This window comes from Rhinolophus sinicus, chromosome 3 (genome assembly GCF_057876585.1).
Source record: "Rhinolophus sinicus isolate RSI-liver-muscle chromosome 3, RSI-T2T, whole genome shotgun sequence".
In the NCBI taxonomy this organism is placed as follows: Eukaryota; Metazoa; Chordata; class Mammalia; order Chiroptera; family Rhinolophidae; genus Rhinolophus; species Rhinolophus sinicus.
Window position 1 is genome coordinate 170488619 of NC_142503.1, and position 26669 is coordinate 170515287.

General features: G+C 38.4%; 1 protein-coding gene across 2 annotated transcripts in view; it reads right to left on the reverse strand.

The window, feature by feature from the left end:
- ESR2 (estrogen receptor 2) overlaps positions 1 to 26669 on the reverse strand; it is a 54747-nt gene that overhangs the window by 12862 nt on the left and 15216 nt on the right. For both annotated transcript variants that reach the window (XR_002137489.3, XM_019733411.3), the window contains exons 4-7: positions 19626 to 19742; positions 12582 to 12881; positions 9646 to 9784; positions 3200 to 3333 (exon numbers count right to left, since the gene is read on the reverse strand). Coding sequence is in view for 1 of the 2 variants with exons in the window: in XM_019733411.3 (XP_019588970.2) it covers positions 3200 to 3333; positions 9646 to 9784; positions 12582 to 12881; positions 19626 to 19742 (690 nt within the window). In the remaining variant the exon portion in view is untranslated. The remainder of the gene's footprint in view (positions 1 to 3199; positions 3334 to 9645; positions 9785 to 12581; positions 12882 to 19625; positions 19743 to 26669) is intronic.

Below are 26669 nucleotides of genomic sequence, written 5' to 3' on the forward strand. Positions count from 1 at the left end.
TCCCATTTGCATAGATGATGCTTTTAGCTTTCACAACAACACGGTATGCTGTCTCACAGGCTGAAATGACTGCAAGGACCCTTGCCAAACAGAGGGCTTTATACTGCAAAGTGCTGTAACAAGAAGCAAACTACTTTCCAAGGAGCACTTTGCTGAACAGAAAAGAGTTCTAAATGGTTTCTGCAAGTAAGAGAAGCCCCATAATCTGGCATTTGATGATCCTCCTATGCCAAGGCGGGAATACACTCCTGAAGTAAATCTTCCCTTTAACAAAGACAGAAACGGCAGCACACCTGGGAGGTAATGTCTGTAGGTAGGTTGAAAGAGAAGGCCAGAAAAGGTTGATTTTTTTTTCCCCCACAATCCTTTTCAAATGTCCTAGCTGGACATTTCCTACACGCACATCAACTGATGTAAGCTGGGTCCTCACGTTATTATTTTAAAGGCAAATGGTAACAATAAACGTCAAGAAGGTGCCAGAAGCCCCAAAGCATTTAGAAGTCTTGAGTTTCTCTACAATTTTCATTTGTCCAACAATTTACCATTACTACTCAAAACTGTTTGCTTTCCAGAACTGGGGTAGGGAATGTATTGGTGTCATGGGAAATGTCCTCTCAGGCAGGTAGGGCCAGATTGAAACCTAACTAGGAAGTAGCCAATGGTTGTCTTCAGGGTTTCTGAACCTCACATGACCTTCAGATTCCTTCTTTGTTCCCCCTTTACCTTCTTCAAAACCTAACCCCATCCCACCCCACCCAGCCATCTCCAGGACAGCACCTCGTCCTCTGTACCTGGGCTACTCAAAGTATGGTCTGTTTATTACCAGTCCACAAAGAGGTAAGTAGAAATTGAGTGCAAGCATTTGGAAACTTTTATAGCAATTAACAGAGTAATTTTAAATCCGTTGAATGTAGTAACAAAAAAATTAAGGCTTATATTTTGTACTTTCATTTCACTTTTCTATTATTTTTATGACATTTTACAAAGGCAACTGTCTATAACAATTGGAAAATTAAAAAAGAAACCTGGTCCTTCACCAGAGATAGTTTGAGAAGCACTGCTCTATAGTTGTCCCTTCCCCCCTCATGTAAACTAGTTCCAATGTCCACAAGTATTTGGGAGTATTAGAGAGGAAATGAGTGTAGGCTGGAGAGGGAGAGGTCAGCTGGCCCCGGATCAGGAAGCAGCCTGGGACCCATATGGCCACAGATTTTGCACTGAGTTTTGGCTTCAGGAACTGCTGCCTTGGCTGACTGAAAATAAAGTGGCATGATACGATCTCACAGATTCCTGTTGTTGCAAACATTAAGCTCTAAGATTGGATTAAATCCAGGTAATAAAGCCCTATATGTTGCCCAAATGAAGGGATCTACAAGTCTTTAGTTGAGGAGTAAAACCTGGATGATATTATTTGAGACAGGAAAAACAATAACCTAAAGGCCCAATAAGAGTTGACAGCGGAGCAAAACAATGAATGGTCTAGCAGCCTAATCAAACACCAGGTGGACAGTAAACTAAACAGCAGGAAAACTGCATACAAACTTAAAAATGTGCACAAAATAACACTTCTTTATGTATTGCAGCAATGTTTATAATGGTAGAACAAAAGGAACTATATATTAAGTAAAGACCTATCGCTAAAGAAGTGGTTGAACAATTTAGACAATGCCTTCCTTCACTTGAAAGAAGTTAGCTCTCCTAGTTGACCTGAAGGGATTTCACAGTATTTTGAAAAGTAAAGAAGCAAGATGCAGAGAAATATTTGAACATAGTGTCCCAATTTTTTAAAAAAATGGAAAGCCTATCTGTGTATATATTAGAGGTGAGGCATTATTTTAAGTGATTATTAAAGGACGGAAGAAGGATGAAGTCCACGCTCTGGTTGTTAATTAAGATTAACTACTTGGTGTTAGGAAAACAAAGTCAAGCAAAAAGAATGATCAAAGCAAAGCTTCTTCCAAAGTATCTATAATGTTTCATATAAGATGCTATGCTGCTTATGTTAATTACGTCCATAAGCATGTGTGTACATTTCTCTCTCTCTTTTTTCCCCCTCTCTCTCTCTGTCTCAAGAGAACTGTTACAGAATCGTCATCAAAGTTATGGTGGTTATCTTGGAGGTGGGTGGGGGAATTCCTAGTGATTTTTACTTTCTTCCCTGTTTGCGTTTTTGTTAGAATGTTTATAATAACCAGGTATTATTTATAAAGAAAAAAACAGCAAAGCTACAACATAAACAGTTCTTAGACACCTTCCCCATTTCCCTCAAGTCAGGTTGCTTCCTCCTTGGCCCCTCCATGCCAAGTTAGTTCAGGCTCCCATGATCCCTCGTGACTCTGATTGGGCCCCCCGCCTTGGTCTCTCCCATCTCCAGTCAGTCCTCCAAATGGAAGCCAGAGTGACTTTCAGAATGCCTCTGCTACTCCCCTACCTCAACCTCTCCTAGGGCTGCCCGATGCCCCAGACAGTGGTTCTCAACCTGAGGTATGCACTGTAGTCTTCAGTGCTGCGCTTTACATCCCTGTCCCCTCCCTCTGCTCTTCCACTGCATGACTTGTTCACCCATGTGCTTTCATTCCACTACATCTCTTCCCTCCACCTGCCCAGCTAACACCTGCCCAACCCTAAAGAGTCGTTCAAATATCGCCCCCTTCTACAGCCACTCCACCACCTCTCTTTGTTTTCCCACAGTGCTCTGCACACACTTTATTACAGCATTGGGGATGTTCTTTATAATGATTTCTTTTCTCTCTCCCTCCCTCCACTATGAGCTATTTGAAGGAAGGACTATATTCTCAATGTCTTTACTGAATGAATCAATGAATGAACGAATGAATCTGTAAAAGCAGAACCCGAACCAATAAATACAAATTCATGTCAATCATTTAAAATGTCTGTATATACATTGAAAAAAGGCTGAAAGGTAAACATTTTAAAGTTCATTTTTCTCTTTTCCAGCAAAGTGGCTTGAGCCACTTTTTAAATTACTATCAGTAATTTACCCAAGGAACAATTTATATTCAAGTTACCAAAAGTTAACTACAGTTTAAATTTCTATAAAATGAAATAGAGAAGTTAGAAAGAAAGGCATTTTTCCCTTTTTAAATGAAATACGTTCAATCGTCTTCTTAACGCCATGCCAGTTCAAGAAACAGCATCTCTCCCCCATAAAACACAGCCCAGCTGTGCGGTTACTTACTGGAGTTCAGGAGGATCATGGCCTTGACACAGAGATACTCTTTGTGTTGGAGTTTCAACTCACGAAACCTTGAAGTTGTTGCCAGGAGCATGTCAAAGATTTCCAGAATTCCTTCCACACATTTCCCTTCATCCCTACAAAAGTTCATTTGGAAATTATAGAAGCACAGAGCTTCAGGCAACCATCAAAGGCAATAAGGAGCGCTTTTCTTTTAATCTTAAATGTCATTTGGTTCATGCTTTAACTATTACAAGGTGGTGATGAGACCACACCACTCTTGGTATGTAGAATTATCTTCATTATAAAGAGGACAGGGCATTTCCTTTAAATCCCTAAAGTAAACATTTGAATAAATACTATTTAGGCAAAAGTGTGCATTGGAACTACATTTTCCTTCTACCTGTTCACTAAATGGCATCTTAGAGGAATAACATTTTTTTTATAATCTACACCATTTCAGCCAACCAGCCCCAGATAGGACACGTATTACTAAAATGAGACAGTCCATATTCCCATGAGAAGACTCTGAAGTGCTCACGAGGAAGACTGACCATTACAAGAAGCAAATATCCCAGAAACAAATAATCCTTCATATCTAGGGCTTAACTCCCACTTCCTGGTGATCATTTAGATATTAAGAGGCAGGTAAATGTAATTTGGGGGGGAAAAAGATAATAGGACATACAAAGAAATCGCAATTAGAGAAGCTGGATTAGGATCAGGAAAGGAAGGTAGAAATAGAGACATGGAAATTTTTGACTTGCCAAAGATTATTTTTAAACAAAAGTTTTAGACAAACTTTGAACCATATCATCAAAATTCTTGTCAGCACTCCTCATAGAAATGAATTTTTAAGTATACTTTTGAAGTAAATTACTTTAACTGTATCTAGAAAATGTCAGCTTCAATTTACTGCGGCCAGACACACATTATTCTGCCTCACTGTTCCCAAAAAATTTCTATGAATCATGAGTTATACAGTTATTGGAAGCCCTTGACAAGAGCTGTTGGTCAGACGATTCTGCCACAAAACTTTCATTTGCTTCTAAAAGCCTGCAGCGCACAAGGGTCACGGTGGCAGCAGTGGGTTCCTATGAGCATCAGGTTTAGTCTCCATAGCAGCCCCTGAAGGGGACCTGAGATCTTCAAAGAACTGGCGGCCCCCCTCCTGCTTCCTTTAAGCCCAAGCCAGGACACTTCCAGTGGTGGTGGTGGTGGTTGGGGAAGGGCCTCTGTAGAATTCGAATGAACTGACACCAGTGGGCGCCAAAGCTGGTGAAACCTAAGCCATCTGGTGCTCTGCCAAGACAGCAGCTCACCAGAATCCTGCATCCCACAGCATTCGCACCCTTGCAGACAGACACAAAGCTACAAGCATGCAAACTGCTCATTTTGGCAAAAAAGCATGGTAACTTCTGCAACCAGTTGAGGTTTTCTGAGAGTACACACGTTAAGTGATAAAACATTAGTGCTCTCCTAGAAGTCACTCATACGGGGGAATCAGAGCCCTGCACACAGGATTCCAGAATCTGTAGGCAACCCCAACTCTCCCCATGAGCCATCCTCCCACCTCGTCTGCTCTGGGCTTTCCCAGGCAGCCTGCTGCAAGCGACCAGTAAGGATGATGCATGCCCTGCACAGAGCAGAAGCACAGGAAATACTTGTTCACTGAATGCCCCTCATGCCACATCATCAAATGCCTTGAGACAAGTCATTATTGGAAATTGTAATTGTTGGGCTTGAGGACATTTGATCCTGAGAAAAGCTGGTTTTAAAATATCTCTGGGGACAAAAACAAGAAATCTACCAAGTCTGCATTGATGGTTTAATAATGGGTTCTCTACTCTTCTGCGAGACTAAATCAGAGGTTAGATGATGCGCGTGCACACACAAATACAGACACACACGTATCAAGTCGTATAATAAGTGGACCCATCTGAAATCAATCCTATTTTATAGAAGTTGCCACCTGTGACTAAGAACATGTCCCTAAACATTGAAATTAGTACAATTTCGTCATTAAAACACATGCCATTTGTAATGCAAATTCATATTTCAAAAATGGAAGGAGCGTTTACATTCTAGGGCATCTTAAGTCCCAATAGATGCTGTAATTTACAGTAATCAGAAGATGTGTACCTCATGGAAAAAGTAAATTTCTAAACCAGCTCTAAAGAACTAGGTCTGATTGCTTTCTCTAGCAGCTATGAGAGCCAACCATTTCATCCAAGGGGTGGCAAGGTTAGAATATTTTTATTTATATCACAGGCTGTAGAAACCAAATACACTTTAAGAAAATAAATGAGAAATGTAGGGGCAATAAGGTACAATACCTCATAAATGACACCCTAATGAACTTTTACTTTAAAATGAGTTACATAGAACAGAGTAAAGGACTTTAAAGTAACATATAATTACCTCTATTCCATTTATTTTGTAACTATGGATTGACACCGAATTATGATTAAGAAATTAGGACAGGATTAAAAGATTTGAATTCAAGATAGAGGGTATACGAGTTGACTGTTAAAATAGTAAAACAATATATCAATTAAACTAACCTACTCATGGAAATTTTCTTTTGCATACCATTTGTCCATAAACTAGTTTTAAATAAAAATAAAATTAGTAGTTTCATGTGGACTATCTTATTATTTGACGACCACCTCTTATAAAAGAAAAACATTTTATTTGATACCAAGGACAAACTGTTGAATGAGTGAGCCTCACTTTGAGGTACACTATTTCGTACCTACATATATGTCCACTGGCAGCACACAACTGGCTACAGACCACAGGTTACCTCTGTGTGGGTGGCAATGGGGCTGGAGGGCTCAAGGGTTAGCACATGGAAAGGACTCCAAGATTGAACTCGGATGAAAATGATCTGAGTACAAAAGTGAATTGGAAATTTAGAAGTGAAAGTTCGGTGGATATCTTGAAGAACATTCACTATACAAATAACTACTAGTGTGAATGCCAACTCAGTACATTCACAATTACCTATATGATTCCATGGAACTCCATAAATATCCATAGTGGGGTCCAATCCCAGATTTAAACTCCTCGGCTGTTTTAATAACATTTAACATTAGACAGTCTCCTGTTGATGCTAAGGAAACCAAATGTCTTCACATATGTGATTTTTTTGAGCAAGTAGAAGCTCAGATTCTGTGGTAGGTCTTCACCTCAGTTTGTGATTCTAGTGGCTATTAAAAGAAGAACTACCTTGTTAAAAATAAGGTGAGAGAACCAGATTTTCCTTTCATCCTCAGTAGGTTCAAGTTTTCTCGCTGCAGAAGCCTCAACAAGAATAAAGGGAAACATTATAGTCTCAGTCTCCACAAATTGGCTAATTTAGTTGTATTCACTGCTTATATGGTCATATCACTAATTGAAGGAACTCTGATAGGACAATCCACCAAAAGACAGTTATTTTCAAGTAATGTGAAAATTATTCACATTGCAAAAAAAAGATTCATAAAATTTATTTATGATGCATGATCCATGACTTTCTGAATAAGTAACATTTTGAACATTTTTTCATAAACAACTCCCCGCAAAATATACCCATTACATAAAAATATATTTATCTGTATATAACAGATGCACTAAAAATCTTAGATTTGAAATTCTACTTTACAGAGTTAATGTGTTAAAACAGTAATAGGAATTGTTAACAAAAAATAACCGCCAGTAGGCACTCCAAAATAAATGCCTGCTTAATGCCTGCATTTACAGTTCCCAAGAACTCCTCTTCTATAGTCAATCAATATACTAGATTTATATGTTGTAAAACATAATACTTTCGAATATTTTTAAAGAGTAATGTGAATCTATTTAAAATAGATTGTAAGAAACATGACTTTTTTCTTCCATTACTTAACCGAACAGTAGGCCTAAAATTTACATGGGATTTGTGTCAATTGATACACACATACTTACAGGAGTTAAAGAAACTACAGAAAAAGGAGAGTTAATTGTACTAAAAACCAAGAATGAAAACAGTCACTAAAAATAAACACTAAATGTAGCATCAATTTAGAAATCAAGACAAAAAGTAAAACAACTTAATCCCAATGTCCATAAATTTATTGGTCCATCAAGGGATGGCACTTCTTAGCACTCCCTTGTAGGAGAATTATGTGTGCATATTTGTGTGTGTGCACATACATGTGTGTGTGCATGTGTGAGAGAGAGGCAGAGACAGAGACAGAGAGAGAAGGAATGTGGCTTTAACCCCAGCCGGCATGTAAGTAAATGAATGAACAAGAGCAATGCCCTAACTGGGTGCATATTCAGCCCACCTGGTAACACAGTACCACCATGGGATGACTGAAGTGGGCAAAGAGTAAACATTGTTGCTCTAAGACAGAAGAATAAAGTAGAAAATAAGTTTGCCTTTTAGCCTCGTCCTCTTTGCCCCTCCAGTTCTCTAGCTTGCCGAGAGCATGTACGATTGTAGTTAAGAGCCTGGACTTCACAGCCAGAACTCCAAGTCCAGCCCCACACTTCCTACTCTAACTGTCGGCAAGTTACCTATCCTCCCATTCCCATATCCGATAATAATGGTGCTTACTCATAAAGAGCTGTTGAGATGAAATGACTGAACACACAGCAAAAGATGGTGCCTGGCACATACAAGCCAACAAGTTAGCTATTTCAATTGTTACTGGAGGGTCCTGAGGGTCCTACCTGTCCTAGGCTTCCAGAAACTCCCTTTATTTTATCACCTGTGCTTGCTCTTCTCGAGCCACAACCCATGCTCCAGCTGTTCCCAAAGGCTCTGCTGTCCACCAAAATACCTCCGTTATATAGAATGGTACTCTTTGTCCACATTGCCATCCATACCAGGCAAAATGGGTGCTAAAACCTTAGGGTTACTTTTCATCTACGTAACGTGGGCATTGGGGTCACCTGATAATCTGAAGAGGTAATACCAACAATTGGGACAGACACTTTCCACTCATAGCACTAGGCGTCCTTCTACTCTGTGCAGAGTCAAACATCCTGAACATTCAACACTAGAACTTTTTCAGAATAAGGAATATGGACATCAGTTGCCATGGAGACCTTCAAACTGCTCAAATTTACACCATGAAAGTATTTTACTTTTCCTACTAAAAAGCTTGAGCGTTGTATATTCCAGCTTTCCCTTCATAAATAGTTTACCGAAATTAATTAAAAATTGGCTCCTTTTCTGTGCCATCTTTAAAAGAAAACTGAATGCAGCCAAGTTATGTGATTAGCACTATCATTCCCCAATTTCCATTAACTTGCGACTGGTTTTAATGACCATTCCTTCCACGGCTATTGCTAAATACTACATGCAATTAGAATGAATGAAAGCACATTAAAATACCTGGCAGATTTGTAAGGTTTTTATCACTTGTCCACATAGTTGATGATGTAGTTGGTCCTGATAGGTGGAAAGAACAGCAGGACCCCTTAAAATTATAACATGAAAATTGATGTTTGTTTTGTTTTGTTTTTAGTTTCAGGTGCACAAAACAATGTAATACTTACACATTTATAACCCTCTGAGAACATTATCCTAGGTGAAAATGGAGTTTTTAATGCAGAAAAATCTGAGCTGACTGATACAACTGGTGGCCTGAGACCCTGTAGGGCATAGGCCCTGTTACTGCTGCTGCACTGCAGGTAAGAATGAGTCACAGCAAATTCCATATGATCTCACTTATATGTGGAATCTAAGAATAGAATAAATGAACAAACTAATCAGAAACAGTCTCAGAGACATAGAAGAAAAACTGAGCGTTGCTAGATGGGAAGAGGGGTAAGGATGAGGGGGAAGGTGAGGGGATTAGAAATACAACTGGCAACCACACGATGGCCACAGAGATAAGTGGCAGTTTGGGGAATATAATCAATAATGTTGTAAAGTCAGTTTGGGGAATATAATCAATAATGTTGTGAAGATTTTATAGGGTATCCGATGGACATTTGTCTTATTAGGGAGACCACTTCATGGACGGTATAGGTGCCTGACCACTGCGCTGTACACCTGAAGCTGAATAATAATGAATGGCAACTATAATTTTATATATATATATATATAGTCACAGGATGTGGAGTACAGCACAGGGAATAGAGTCAGTGGAACTGTAACAGCTATATACCATGTCAGAGGGGTAGTAGGTTGGGGGAGAGGGGTTATCACTTTATGAGGGATATACATCTCTAACTATTACACTGTTTTGTATACCTGAACTTAAAAAAAAAAAGAAAAAGAAAAAAAGAATGAGTCACAGGACACTGAAACCTTGTACCCAGGCTCTACTTGTTGTTGACCCAGTGAAGGAACTCCTGACATTATCACCCTTTTAATTGCCCTTTTAGGTGTGAGGTTTGAATTGCAGCACCCAGGACTTGATTCCCACTCACTCAAACAATCGGAGAAGTAACACCATGCATCTTTCTCTCACCTGTCCAGAACGAGGTCTGGAGCAAAGATGAGCTTGCCAGGGTGGTCAATGGAGCGCCACATCAACCCAACCATCAGCACCTCCATCCAGCAGCTCTCCAAGAGCCGTACTTGGTCATACAGGCTGAGCTCCACAAAGCCTGAGGAAAGCAAGAGGTTGTGAGACAGGCCCGCCCTCCTCCTCGGCTCCCTGTTTCTGCAGAAACACAAGGGCAAGTTTTGAAAAGCTGTCAAAACACAATGTAAGGAAACAATCAATATTTTAAAGATGGGGTTAAATGCTGACCAAAGGAAGAAAATTTTGAACTTAAGGTGTGCAACTCACAATTTCCAGTCTTGGACCACTTCTAGAGACAAGTATACTCGATGGAGAATTTGTGAAGAACTGTTACCTGGGCTTATACAGCTCCCCAGACAGATGCTGGTGAAGAACAGAAAGCTGGAACCAATTGTTGTTAGTTATATCCTAATACTTGCTCTCCACTGCTGGGATGTCAGCCTGAGGGACTGCCTGTCTGGCCCAGTCCATGACTAGGGTTGGGAGGCGGGGGGGGGGGGGGGGGGGGCGGGGGGGGAGGTGCGTGCAGAAGGAGCAGGGCCAGCCCCTGAAGGAAATCAAGGCTTCACCTAAAAGAATTCTGATTGCTTAAAACTGCCCACCCAGGGTTAAAATCACTCTTCTTCCTGAAGAGCAAATTTAACAACTGAAGCAGCTTCCGACAGCCTGATATAGCCTAATAGCATGCATTGGTCAAAGAATTGGAAACAAAACAGGTAATCTCTAGGGAGGTGAGTGCTTCAAAAGTAAAGCAGAGATCTCTGGTGCTTTTTCCACAAATCATGATAAAAGGAGGAGGCAGTATAATATAAACATGGTCACCAAACACACAGCCTTGGAGTGAAATGGACTCCACTAAGAATCCCAGTTCAGCCTTTTCCTACCAAGTTACTTAATATCTTTTTAAGTCTTTGTTTTCTTATAGGAAATATAAGGGTAACAATGCCTGCCTCTGAGAATTTCCTACAGATAGGATCTCTCATCATCTTCACTTTACAGATGAGGTGACTATGGCACAGAGAGCCCATGTGGTTTGATTCTTTGAACAATTTATAATGCAAATCTGCAGAGGAGAATTAATGGAGTAATGAATGGAAAGATGGATAAATCCTTTCCAAAGCCACATCCTAGGCTCAATTCAGTTTCCTAATATGTGTACACATTCCAATCTCACCCACAGTTATAGACAATAAGCCTACCAAGGCAGACCAAACTTTTCATACTTGTAAATATTCAACAAGATCAAGGCTAGGTGATATTTTAATATTTTTTTTGGTTTGGACAATGACTATATTCGCTGAGGGGAGAGGGATCACATCTCCAGACAACACCTAAGTTTTCTGAAACTTTTCAAAATACCAGGCTTAAAGAGGGCTGAATGCAACTTTAGAATTCGATTTTGTTATGGCACAAAGAAGCTGCACAGCTCTCAGCAATAATCAGTTTCACCACCATTCCCTATGTGGGATCCTGAAAAAATCGTGTCTGGAATACTTGCAGAGCAAACACTAGAGGAAAATGCATTGGTATTGTCTTCTATGGGAAAAAGCAGAGAAAGTAAATATAATTCTGGCAAAGGTGAGGGTGCTAGTCTATCAGAACAGACCCGGAAATCAGAAAATCCTCAGGCAGCTCAGAAGCCAACAAACGACCCTGAAAGATACTATTAATATTAGCCCAGGCCTGATTCCCACAACTCTTAACCTTCCAACTGCTCTTCACCCAACTTCTCCCTCCCTCCCAAGCTTTACAATTTGCCTAATGCAGTTGCTGCCCCCCTACCCCCCAGGCCACGGGAGCTTTCCCTTGTGGCTTAGCACTTGGACAGAGATCTCATATGTCGGAAAACTGCACAGTGTGCATGGGGAAGCCCTTTCAGGAGGATGATGGTTTGCTGCCATTCTAAGTTAGAAGCCGAAATTCACTCTTTCACTGAAACAGCAGTTCAAACAATAATTAGGTGACAATTTTAGCACAGTGCAGTACTTTAGGTACATAGCACACACTGGCCTGGGGAAATGATCACATTACAGCTTGGAAAATGCAGGTTCCAAATGATGACTTGTGAATCATCTAACCCATTTTTAACTTGATGGCATTTCAGGTTTATTGATGATTCATGTTACTTCAGCTGCTGATTTCCTCTATTTGCCCATATATCTTCATTCACGTACATACTGAATTTTTCTCTATTAGAACAATAGCTTACAAATTCCTATTTAGCATCTGACAAACCTTTCACTTTCATACTGATCATACTGCATCCCACCCCCACCCCAACCTGCCTACACCCCTCCTCTCAAGGTGAAAAGTCCACAGTCAGGAGACTGGTCAATGTGGACCCCCAATCCCTGCCTTTTAGACCATGTTCCAGGTCCGAGAACCCTTGAATTTCCTGCCCAGATGGGCCCAAGCCCACTTCCAGAGCCTGGTTGGGTCTTTTTCCTGGTTCATCCTCCCAGACCAGGGATAAGAGGTGAGCAACGGCTAGTGTCTGCAGGACATGTGGACATGAAGGATGGGGTGAACACAAGGCTGTGTGGGATGGATCTGGGGGTGTGGGGGAGAAGAGAGCTGGGACTAAATGCCGCTCTGCCATATACAACTCTTGCTGCACTGCCATGGCTGGTACAGAACTCAGAGGGGTCCAAGAATTCTAAATCGGGGCCTGGCCATCCAGGACGTGTGGACGGTATACACAAGATAGGAAGAAAGCACATATTTCACTTAAAGGTTATAAATCAAACTGTTAAATACAGAGACATCTTTTGTGGATCTCCATTTTGGGGGCATTTACAGGGCATTACATCTTGTCCTGTAAATGCGAGGCACAGGCCTTTGTCCAAATAAATGGGGACCTAAGACCCAGAAAGCCCTACCCGGAATTTTCTTGGCCCAGCTGATCATGTGCACCAGTTCCTTGTCCGCCAGCTTGGTCAGGGACATCATCATGGAGGACTCGGTGAAAGGTGTGTTGGGGCGGCTGACCAGCACGTTGGGCGGCTCCGCCTCCAGGAGCGTGAGCACCAGCTGCTCTGGGCTCAGGGCGCTCAGCAGCAGCTCCTGCACTCGGCTCACGTGTCCACCGTTTTTCTTGGCTCTGCTCAGGCAGTGCAGCTGCTCCTCGGAATTTCTCTGCCTCCGTACTATGCGGTACCCGCACCTTTCTCTCCGGGAGCCTAAAGTGGAGAGATGATAACAACACAGTATTTCCCCGTCCCTTCCCCAACCCAGCATTCAAGTTCCCTGAGTCACCAGGGTAAAAATGAAGCAATGATGTCATTGTGAGACCTGAGTCTAGTCTCAGAATGTGTCTGAGAAACAGAAAACTGATTTATTTTCTGGAGCCTGTGGGGCATGTACCAAAGATTATTACATTTGTGACTGTATCCGCAAATCAATAATATGATTCTTTATGGACAATAGCCCAAATGATCTTAGGGTCCCCATTTCAAGGTAATCTATAGATAGTAAATCCATTTCTCTTTCAAAGAGTGCTCAGTTTCCAAACGATGAAATTATGAATTTTCTTCAAGCAGAAGATGGGGAAAAGTTAGGAACTGGACATTGATATTTCCAAACAGTTACTAAATAACACACTTTTATACTATATTCTTAAAATGTTTATGTGTGTATATTCTTTTTATATACACAAATAAGTATATTTGAAATAATAAATTATTATTATTATTATTATTTAAAGAGAGCATAGCTCACAGTGGCCCATGCAGGAATCAAACCAGCAACCTTGGTGTTATTAGCACCACACTCTAACCAACTGAGCTAACTGGCAATTGAAAAAAATCTGGGAAACATAGACAAGCACAAATTTTGGTGTAAATTCTTTCAGATTTTTATTGCTTTTTTACTTTTCCACATTTTATATACAAAATTAGGATCATAGTATACATACTATTTTATAACTTGCTTTTTCTCTTTTTATTAAAAAAAGTATCATTTAAAATAGTCTAAAAATCTATATAACATTCTGTTCTATGATATAGCATCACTTATTTAAAGTGTCCTCTGTTGACTGAAATCTAGGTTGTTTCTAATTTCTTTGCTACTATAAATATTACAATGAAAATGCATCTTTGTACATGTATCCAATTACTACTTCCTTATAATAAATTCAAAGAAGTTGCTGAACCGAGGCATATATACATTCAAAATTTTGAGACATATTGACAGATTACCCTCCAAAAGTATTTTTAAATGTATAATCTAAATAATACTTTGAGGTTTACCTATTTTCTCATAACACCATTGGGCATTAAAGATAATTTTTAATCTTTGATAATCTTACAGGTGACTAAACAACCTCATTTTACTTTGTATTTTTTTAATTACTAGCATGGTTGACTAAAAATAGATAATTTTTGTTATATGCAGTATTTGCCTTATATGTCTTTTAAATTTCCTCATGGTGTCTTTTGTCATAAAAAGCTTTAGTACATAGTCAAAATCTATCTTTTTGTTTCACATCAAAATTATACAAATATTTTCCTGTATCTCTTTAAGCACTTTGCAATTCAAATCTATTTGGAGTTTCATGTATGTTTGTATCATGTCATATTGATACTTCATGTTATGTTTTTCCAAATGGATGTACAATTTTCCCAATACTATTTATTGAATAAATGTTTTCCATTGATTTCTTTTATAAAATGCCTTGCCATTTAATAAATAATAGTATATAAAAGTGTGTTCTTCTGGATTCTCTACTCTGTTTTATAAATCTATTTCTATTTCTGTGCTGGTATTAAAATTTTTCAGTTACAGTAGGTTTTTGGAGAAGAACACAATAGGATGATGGCTTTAAGATGGTGGCAGAGGGGACAACCCTTCAATTTAGAATTACAGTTCCAGCTAAACTATCATTTAAGAGTGAGGACAAATGAAAGACATTTTCAGTTAAAGAAAGATTGAGAAGATATATCACTCACAGCCCCTTTAAACTAACTATTAGGTTGGTGCAAACGTAATTACAGTTTTTGCAATTTTTAATCTCTTAAACTGCAATTACTTTTGCACCAACCTAATACTATACTGTGTTGTTTGGGATGGAGAAAAATGGACCAGAAGGAAGCAATGAGATTCAAGAAACAATGGTAAGAAAATAAATTGGTAAGTATGAAATTAAATCTAAAAAGCATTGAATGAATAAAATAATAATCATCAAATTTTTGGAGGTAGAGAAACAAAGTAGAACCAAAATACAAGACAATTACATGTAAGATGAGCAAGGAATGAGTTTTGTTAGAATTTTCAAAAATTTTTTATTTGGGCTGGGAAATTTCTATTAGAGAGGCCGGAATTCTCAAATTAATCAAGAATATATGTTAAAGGTAGAAATGTTGTCACTAAAAGAGCTGAAACAGAAAATATGACTTCTGATAGAAGAGGGGGAAAAAATGTGATCAACTCCAAAAAGGAAAAACAGTAGAAAATACATGATGAATTTTTTAAGAGCACAAAATAAGATGACAGAAAAGAACCCAAATGTCAGTGATAATAATAAACATAAGTAGTTAGATTCATCAGTTAAGAGCAAGTCTGACATCATACATATTTTTTAACCTACACATAGACTGGCTATAAAAGATACATCTAACATACAAAAAAAAACTGAAAGTAAAGGGACAGAGAAAGATGTAATAGGCAAAACTTAACCAAATAAATTAGAATTAGTCTGTCAATATCAGACAATATAAACTTAAAAAATCATTAGCAATAAAGAAGATCATCAGTAGATTATAAATGGAAGATAAATAATTCAAAACTCATACACCTCAAAACAACAAAAGCAGTCTACAAACATAACACCAAAAAGTGATTGAAAGAAAAAGAGAAACTGACAAATATACCAATATTATAATGGAATATTTTAACATATCTCTCTCAGCAACTGAGCAAAAAGTTAGGAGAAAAGTCAGAATTAAGAAAATTTGAACAGCACAACAAACAAGGTTGATCTCACAGACATTTGCAAAAAGTATCACATACTGGGTCATGAATAAAATCTTAACTAAAAATGATATCGTATAGATCATACTCTCTGACCACAACACAGTAAAAACAAATCAACAATAAAAATATAACTTCCAAACCCCTATAGATTTGAACACAAAAATATTTCTAAAGATCCACTGGTTAAAGACTAATGTAAAATGAAAATTAAGACATGTTATAAGTCAGGATGTCATTAGATGGGTACAACTTTCATATAAATTTTCCCTAAAAAAATCATCTAAAAGTTAAAATCTGCAAAATGCCTAGTTTCTATACTCCTACCATTGTATTATTCATTAAATTCAATTGCCCACATTAAACATATACATATATATGTTAATTAGGAAGTATAAGAAAATTTAAATTATTTGCTTCCAAGAAAATTTATTTGAATTTCCCCTTATCCATAGCTAACTGCACTAGAAGGAAGGGCTCTATCTATCCGTGGATATTTGAGTCAAATTTATGACTAAAAAAACTAAAATCCTAAAACATAATTCATTTTATTAGTCATCAGCTGGAGTGCTATAGATAGGCAATATTGATTACACCCCCATGGTAAAATGGAACAAATGTATGGTTTAAGAAAGCACCTTTCTGATCACACATCTCTTTTGTATACAAGGAGTTTACAAAACAGGTTTACAAACATAGTGAAAGGTTTTGAATCCATACATTCGAATTTCTTTGACGAATTATCACTGACAAAGCACTATGTATTAGGCCCTATACTGAGTTCTGGGGTTCTAGGATTAATAAAATGAAGCCCTTGACAAAGTACTCACATTTTTCTATCAAGGACATTTCTAGTGTCATGACTGTGACACCCCCGTAATCAAGGAGAGTCACTCAATGTGCCTCTGAGTGAGTTTAATGAGAAACTCTACTAAATAGGAGTGCTGCATATTAGAAAGTGCCCCAGGGAAAAGATGGTGATGATGACTACAGCAATGGTAAATTATAATAATGGCAACTAACATCTATCGGAAGCTTCTATGTGTCAGACATTATGTATTGTACACAGATTATGCCATTCTGCTACCATCCTAGAGGATAGGTGGTGTTACTATCTCCAGTGTATAGAGGAAAGACCAGGCACAGAGAGCTCAAATAACTTCCCCAAGGTAGAAAAGTTAGAAAATAGCAGAAGCAGGATCCAAACCCAATCTGTAGTCTGAATCCAAAGCTGGTGCTTTTCACCACTATTTTATCCCACCTCCCTATCAAATCCCTTTTATGTGTATCCACTTGTATGCAGGTAAATAAAGAGATGGCTTCTGAAAGATGCTGAACTATCATCTCAACACGGGGATACAGACAAATACATGGCTATTCAGATTGTTTTCTTGGCTTTTACATTTCAGGACGTCCTTATAATAAAGCCTTATCCCTGAAGTTGGTCTGGGTGGGTACCCTCCTGCCATGTAAACAACCATAAGAATACCTCAGTAGAAAAGACAAAACTGGAAATACAGAAAAAAAAAATGATAACAGAAGAGACATAACTTCTGAATAAAAACGGAAAGTGGAGTGGTGCAGGAGCATCCAGAACGCAGGTAGCATCCCTATTCCTCTGAGACTGGACGGAAGGAAGAATGTGGATAGAGGGTTTGCGGGGAGGGCAGGTGAGAAGAGTGCTGGGAAAGGAGGGAAACATAGTTAAGAAAATTCACTCCTAATGGTGTATGTCTGTGGCCAGTGAAAGGCTAAATATCCAACTGTTTGCATATTAACCCATCTCATTTCTTCTGTAATCTCCAAAGGTAATAAAATATTTTTTTCTTAGAAAGCCCGTAATCCAGTGCCTTTTTGGCCAAATTCAGTGACCCTTTTCTCTCATTCCCTTTTCCATGAAAGAGTTTTTAACTACATACAATTCTGTACTCTGCCTCATGATACTGTATTATATCAAACCCACAACTTACGAGATTTTCAATGAGGGAGAGAGAAAGGAAAACTATAATTTAATGCCAGACACTGTGCTAGGTCTTTATATATGTTTTCATATATATTCCTCACAAAACACAATGAAGCAGGCATCTCCATTTACAGAGATAAGAAAACCGAGGGCCAGAAAGGTCAAGTCATTTGAGCCTAGTCACAGCAAGAAGTGATGAGACACAAAATGCGATTCAGTGTATGGTAATCCAGTCCTAGTCTCCCTATCACATACACTGCCCCCTACAGGCGGAGCGTACACGTGCAGCTGCCCTGGTCCTAAACCACCAGGCTACAGCCACCCAGCAGATCCTATAATAATAAAAGTGTTGTTCTCCTAAGATTCAATTGTAAATCATCTTTTAAAAAAAATACATACTCACTTTAAAATATTGTTTTAAAACGTGAAACATTTATTTACAATCTTTTGTCAGAGAGCAAGACTTTCCCCTTAAGCACCTCTGCCAATTAAATCAGATGTTAACTTTCCTGCATAAACCACACCCATGATACATTGTCTCTGGGTTTGCAGTTTCAGCTTCTGTAAAACAGCAAGACCTTAAGAACTCATAAAGCAATCTGAACTCAGAATCTTTCTAGGTCTGTGATTCCCACTCCCAATCTCACCCATACCTAACACAACAGCTATTGGTCCTTTATAACTTTATTCAAAGCTGTCACAGAAACAACTGTGTTTTCCTACTCATATTTCCTATGTCTGCAGACATTTTAATTAGATTCTATAATTTAACAATTGCAATGAGTAGAAACAGGTTTGGGAAGGAGCCCACTGGTTACTGCTAAGGATACGAGTCTAACTGAAGTGGCAGGAGCAGAAATGTTCGAGTGTTTTAGAGAGCGACCAGTACACACTGGGAGGTCGCAGGCACTGGCAGGGTGCTGCACACAAGAAACGGAAAGCGTCCGTGATTCTAGGAAGCCAGAGAACTGTGATCAAATTAAGAGAACTTCTGCTATAACTCTGACCTAGGTGAGGGGTCTTATCTATTGTGCATACGGAGAAAAGAAAATGGACAGAGAATGTTGAAGAGATAGAGTTATTAAGAAATTGTCAGGAAGAAAAGAGAGTCTTTTGTTTTACATTTTTTTAATAGTTACAAAGAGAAAAATTACAACTAATCACAGGCAAAACTGTGGCTCGCAGAAGAATTAGAAAAGTACAGGCAGAGCTGGTATGAGTATGTAGAAACAAGCAAGTGTGTACTGTCCAATGAATCAAAAGTCATCCAAGTGAAGAGAGCATGGTGTAGGTATCACTGTGAGTTTGTGCTCACTTTCCTTTGTTTTTTCATGTATGTAGGTGTGTGTGTGCATATATATATATATATATATATATATATATATATATATATATATATATATATATATATTTACGCAGGTATAGGCACACATACACATACATATTGTCATGGAATGAAATCTATGCTCTGTGTACTTTCCATAGTTCTACTATGTTTATGACTCCTATGTATTTTTTCTTTCACTTCTACAAAGCTATCGGAGGGATAGGCCTGAGTCTATCCAAGCCACCCAAGTAACCCACAAGATGTGCTACTTTCTTATCACAGCTTTAACTGTGAACATTTACCAGACCTTCACCTTTATATTTTTCAAGGCCTCAGGCAGATGGTCATCTAGCCCATTTGAGCACTTCAGTGGCTAGCGTTCCCTAATTCATGCTGCAGCCTATTGTGTTTTCAGACCACCTGAATTGTAGGTAGATAGTCCTTCCCTATATTGGGCCAAAACCTGCCTCCTGTAACTTGCTCCCACTCACCCAGCTCTGTCCTTTGCAGTTCAAGGGAATAAGTCAATGCCCCCTCCAAGGTGACAGCTTACTGACACTTGGAGATAATTAATTACCAAGTCCTACATCTCTCCTCATCCAGGCTACACGTCCTGCTAGCGTTCTGCATGGCCCACATATGATCAAAGAGGAAGGGAACACTCACCACACTTCACCATTCCCACTTCATAGCACTTCCGAAGTCGGCAGGCCTGGCAGCTTTTGCGCCGGTTCTTATCTATTGTACACTGATTTGTAGCTGGACAGATGTAATCATTATGTCCTACAGCAGAGCAAAAAGAGGAAGGTTATTGTTACGATATTTTGGTTACATATCTTCCTGGTCAACAACATTGATTATGCTTACCCGACTGAGAGGTAGGGACGTCTTCTTGATGACAGGCACAGGTAAAGGCCAAAGTCTGGCCTCATCAGTGCCTTGTTAGTGAGTAAAGGAAACCTAAGAATATTTCAATACCCTGCCTTTTGACTCATAGGTTATTCTTTGCATGCACTTAGAATTTTTAAGAGATTCATTTAGAAATATTCTCCTTTGGACATGGAAAGTGAGACAGTCACCAGAAATGGATCTGTTCCAAATCACAGAACTCCTTAAGACTAGTACTTATGTATCAGGTCACCAAAGTCAACTGCTTATATTCTTTTACATATATCCCTCTTTGGGGTTTAACGTGATTTTTTTTAATGGGAATTCATAGTCAAATAAGAGAACTAAAGTAGTCAATAAGAGAATAATTAGCAAACTAAATAAGAACAGAAGGAACTGCTATTTAACAATGGTTGATTACTGTCTCAATTGTTCATTCCCTCCCCTTGGCCTTGTGAGCTTGCAGTGTGCTTGAGTGGGCAGAATATATTTCCCCACCAACTGATGGTGGACTTGGCCATGGGACTTCGTGGTGTTTGGTATGTTTGTAGATGTTCTACTCCAACACATGTGGCTTGGCTTCTTTAACCTTTATGAGAAAATGCCTCAGGGAGCCCCTGGCTCAAGAAGAAGGTGAAGACATATGGAGCAGAAGGGAACTCAACCCAAAGCCCAGAGCCAAGCCTTAGGAAGTGCAGTCACCCTAACCAACTCATAGAACCTATGCCTAAGAAAAATAATGCTGATTATGGTAAGACACTAGTTATATAGCAATCTCTGACTAAAGACAATACTATTTCTTTTCATTCTTTTCTGTAAGAAAGAGAAGAAAATTTCCATTTCAAATGCTCCATGAAGAATGGATTAGAGGCAGCAAAATGGATGAAGGCCAGGAGAACAGGTGAGAACCTGGTGTAGATGTGGCTGTCTGGAGTGGGTGATAGTAGGGAGGATGAAGAGAGCTACATGGACCTGAGAGATTTCGGAAATAGAAATTATGATAAAATAGATGAATGGTAAAAGTACATAGGATATTTTGGTGCCTTTATTTCTTCATTGTGTCTTTCTAATAAACAATACGGCCTGAACTTCTTACATTAAAGATACAATGGGGGCCGGCCCGGTGGCTCAGGCGGTTAGAGCTCCGTGCTCCTAACTCCGAAGGCTGCCAGTTCGATTCCCACATGGGCCAGTGGGCTCTCAACCACAAGGTGGCCAGTTCAATTCCTTGAGTCCTGCAAGGGATGGTGGGCTCTGCCCCCTGCAACTAAGATTGAACACGGCACCTTGAGCTGAGCTGCCTCCCGGATGGCTCAGTTGTTGGTTGGAGCGCAGGCTCTCAACCACAAGGTTGCCAGTTCAATTCCTCGACTCCCAGAAGGGATGGTGGGCAGCGCCCCCTGCAACTAAAAAATTGAACACGGCACCTTGAGCTGAGCTGCGCTGAGCTCCTGGATGGCTCAGTTGGTTGGAGCATGTCCTCTCAACCACAAGGTTGCCGGTTCGGCTCCCGTGCCCCCTGCAACTAGAAAACGGCAACTGGACCTGGAGCTGAGCTGCGCCCTCCACTAAGACTGAAATGACAACAACTTGAAGCTGAACAGAACCCTCCACAACTAAGATTGAAAGGACAACAACTTGACTTGGAAAAAAAGTCCTGAAGTACACACTGTTCCCCAATAAAGTCCTGTTCCCCTTCCCCAATAAAAATAAATAAACAAAATAAAAATATTTTAAAAAAAGATACAATGGGCCAGAATTTCAACATGGGAAATGGATGAGTCTCAGTGATAAATTAAAAGAGCAAGTCATAAAAGAAACAAATCATACACACACACCTAAAGTACAGAAGACTCCATTTATGTAAAGTTCAAAAATAGAGAAAACCAAACTATATTGTTTAGGGAAGCATGCTTAGGTAGTAAAACCATGGCAAGGAAGGCAGAAATTAGAATTGGCTTACCTCTGTAGGGAGGGAAGGCGCTGTGACTGGCAGGACCATCCAGGGGGATCCTGGGGTTCTGGGGGTATCCTATTTCATGGCCTGAGCACTAGTTACACAGGAATTTGTATTCTTTAAACCAGATATAAATAAATACTGGAATAAATACGTTCCTTAATTCTATCCTCTGAGAGCCTGGGAGCAGATACATCTGAGAGCAATGAGCAAACTAGCACCTAGATCTTGGTTTATAAATGTCATTCTCCTCTAAGAAGAAATAGGGCTCTTTGGAGAAACAGCTTATTCTAGGACTGGGGCAGAGAAAGCACAAGATGAGCCTGAAACATAACATCTTGTCATCTTGTGCCAGGAAGTAAAGAAGTGCCCAAGAATTGTGGGTGCAAGTAAAAAGAAACACACACACACACACACACACACACACAACACACACATACAAGCCTGTTTATGGGGATCCTACTGACCAATCACGTCTGGGATAATTTGGATATCCAAATAATGATAGTAAGAGATAGTAATCACCTGTAGAAAACAGGAAATGATAAGTTATACTGATATAAATTGAAGGCTTAATGAAGAATAGGATATTTACATTGTCCTAAAGGATCTCAACAAAAATATTCATTAATTACAAAGGAGAAAAGAATAACTTACAGTGTAGAAGCCTGGCAGATGTCACCTTAGCCAAACAATCTAAGTACTCACAACTAGTAACGATACAAACAGAAATCAGGTACCACATGAAAGAAGCCAGTAAGAATAACACACCACCATTTCTGTGATATTCCTGCCAATCATGTGTAAGCTGAATCTACAGATGAGGGAACATCAGACAAACCCAAAATGAGGGGCATTCTGCAAAATAACTGGCCTGTAAGTTTCAAAAGTGTCAAGATTGTGAAAACTAAGACTAAGGGACTGTTGTGGACAGACGGAGGGAAGCTAAAGATATAACTAAATGCAAAGTGTGATTCTGAACTGCTTCCTTTGCTGTAGAGGGACAAATGGCAAAACTAATCAGCCTGAGGATTAGATTGTAGTAATGTATCAAATCTAATTTCCGAATTTTGACTGTTGTGTTGTAGCTATATAGGAAATACATGTTAAGTATTTGGGAGTGATGAGGTATAACGTTGGCAACTCATTCACAGATGATTCCAGGAAAAAAGGTTCTTTATATTGTATGCACAACTTCTCTAAGTTTGAGGGGGGAAAAAATGCTTCCACTGGCTTCTCAAACAATTTAACTGTTAATTCACCCAAATAGATACATACAAATACTTATATACAGATAAACTGAAATTTGTCTACATTTCAAATGCTATTGTTTTAAGTCCTGAAATTAACTTTCCTTTCCAATTCAACAGATTTTAAAGAACACTTCCAAAAAGACACGGTTCCATGTTTGGACCATAATAAATCTCTCTCACTTTAGGTAGATGCTAGTAACATTTTTCAACAAAACACAAATTGAAATTCAGTTGTTTGTGGCTTCACCACCACTCCCTGAGTCAGCCAGGGTTCCAGCAAAGGTGCAGACTAGACAGTTCTTGGAGGACTGATACACCTCTCCCCAGAGATGCAAAACCCATTCTCTCAAGTAACCCTCCATCCTGGCCATGTACAGGAAGCAATGTCTGCCCAGCCTTACATACCAGCATTTCTGACTACCTCTGATTTCCAGGTATTTTTCATCAATTTTCATTTAATCCTGTAACTTCCCTATAAAGAGCTATGACCCCCATTTTACAAATGAAAACATGGTCAGTTTTAATTTTCCATGTTACATAATAAATTTCTATGACCTTATAAGCTTCAAACAAGTATTATCGCTTATTTTCATGGGTCCGGGTAGGGTTGGCTGCATGCTCTGCTCAGGGTCTCAAGAGGCTGCAATCAAAGTGACAGCTGGACTGTGGTCTCATCTAAAGCTCAGGGTCCTCTTCCAAGCTCATTGAAGTTGACAGATTCAGTCTCTTGCAGTTGTAGGACTGAGGTTCCCTTTTTTTTTTTTTGCTAGCTACGGTGGGACACTGCTCTCCCCTCCTTCCAGGCAGCTCACAACATGATGTTTGCTCTCTTCCAGGCTAGGAAGGCAGCATCTCTCTGACTTCCAGTCTCTCTCCAGTCTGCTATGATGGAGTCTTACATAATCATAGCATACTCACACGAGATTATCCCATCAACATTTGCTCTGTAATGTAATCTAACGAAGAGAGCAACTCTCATCCTATTTACAGGTTCCACACACACTCAAGGGTAGGGGGTAATCTAAGGTGTGCTATAAAACATTTTTAAAGGAACAGATAATTATCTTGTTATTGCTTTTATCCTCACTTATAGTAATCAAAACTAAATCATATTTTAAAAGTCAAAAAATAGTTATAATGAGAAATTTTCTATCATACTTTAGAACATAATACTTTATAATAAAAGAAAAATGTTATAGTAATCAAAACTAAATTATATTTTAAAGGTCCAAAAGTAGTTATGAGAAATTTTCTATTATACGTTAAAACATAATGCTTTATAATGAAAAGATAAACATAATCCCACAGTACTTTCCACAGTAGTAGCAATCTTTAGCACCCTCTAAAAATTCTAAAGACAATATGTCATCCTTATCAGTTTTATAAAGAGGTTTATAATAATAAGCATTTAAAGGACAACTAGCGGTTAACTTCTATTATCTTTTTCTCAGAGTTTATTTTAAAAGATAATTTCACATTTAAAGAAGTACCAGAAAGCCAAATAACATGAACACACTCAATATAAATAGCCTAGAAAATGTCTTATGCAAGAAGATCATAGTAATTCACTTCACTTCAGGCAAAAAAGAAAAAGAAGTCCTGCTCAAACCACACCAACTACTCATGTATTAAAATGGTTTCCTCTCCCATGCAACAGTCTGAGAAGCATGCTATTCCATACTAACAGAACTGAGAGAAAAGTTCAAAGCAAAATTAAAAGCAAAATATGTAGCTAATTCTTTTAGTTGAGATATAAAGCTTTATAGAAAATGTGCTTTTTTATAAGATAAAACTTAAAAGATTATCCTCATTCTCTGCAAAATTAAATCTGTCTGAACACCTATTATCATTCATATCCAACTGCACAGAGGGAAGAGACAGGACTGGACTTGGAATCAGAAGATCTGATTTTAATCTCAGCTCAGCTTTCCAGCTTTCTTATTTTAAAAATAGAGTAATGGTTATTACCTACACCCTCCGACACCGTTATACTGCAACAGCAGGCATCTACTCGTCCTTTCTGTTTTGTTCCCTCAGGACATTCTTCCTGAGTTCAAGGACAAATCCCAAGAATTTGTGCCTTCCCGGTAAGAATCTTTTATATGACTTACCAGTTGTTAGATCTGCCTATTTAAAGTTCAGCCACTAAAGTCTTAAGAAACAGAGGTAAGGTTCATGAGTAGCAGTCAAATCCATTTTAACTTTCAAAGAACAATGATAAAAGATTGCTACAAATACCAAAATGAAAGTGAATAGACTATAATAGTAATAGTTACTATTATATGTAAAAAAAAAATCCAAAAAAGAATGAAATTTATGGAAATATCATTGAGAAATGTGCCAGATATTTTTTAAAAGCGACAAAACCTTATAAGAGATATAAAAGACCTAAATAAAGACATAATATGTTTCTTGATGTGAAGATTATTATGAAGATTCATCCCAAAATAATTCTTAGGTTTAACAAAAATCTCTACTTTTCTTAACATTGAGGATGGGAGGCCACTTAATAAAATTATTCTAACATTCCCATGGACAAATAAATAAGAGAAAATAGCCAGGACATTTTTTTAAATTAGAGGTATTTATACTGGCATGTGTTAAAAATCATTAAAACTACAATGGTCAAATAATGTGGTACTTATACAAGAAGAGAAGATCAACAGTCAGAATAAAATACTAGAATGTATATCACTGAACACATGAAAAGATGCTCAAAATCAGTAGTAATCAGGGAAATGCAAACTGAAACCACAATGAGATACAACTACATTCCAAATAGAATGGCTGAAATGCAAAAGACTGACAATATCAAGTTTTTACAAGTATGTGGAGCAACTGGAACTCTCATACACTGTTGTTGAGAATGCAAAATGGTTCAAACACTCTGGAAAACAGCTTATTAGTTTCTTATAAAGGTAAACATATGCTTACCATACAACCAGCAATTTTACTCCTAGGTATTTACTCATGAGAAAAAAAACATACATCTACACAGAGAGATATGCATGAACGTTCATACCAGTTTTATTCAAAATAGCACAAAACTGAAAGCAACCCAAATGAATAATAAAAAATCTGGGACATCTGCATATTGGAATATTAGCAACCAAAAGGAATGAATTACTTACTGATACATCCAACAACACAGATAAATCTTAAAAACATCATAAGTGAAAGAAACCATACATAGATGGTTACATACTTTATAATTCAATTATATGACATTCTAGAAAAGGCAAAACTATAGAGACAGAAAAAAGATCAATGGTTACCAGGGCCTGGGAGGCTGGGGGGCAGTTAGCTACAATGAGCATGAGTGATGGTAATGTTCCATCTTAATTATGGTGGTGGCTCCTTGATTACATGCATTTTTAAAATTCATAAAGCACCTCAATTAAAATAGGGGAATTTACTGTATGTAAATTATATCTCAAACTCACAGAATAAGTTCCAATATTTTAAAAAATCAATGAAAATCGATAGATTTATTCGATAAAACAATGTGGAGAAATTTGACTATTTAATACTTAAGATAAATACAGTTGATTTTTATGTCATTCAATATACCAAAAGAATTGAGTGGCCACTTTTAGTCATTGCAATGCATTT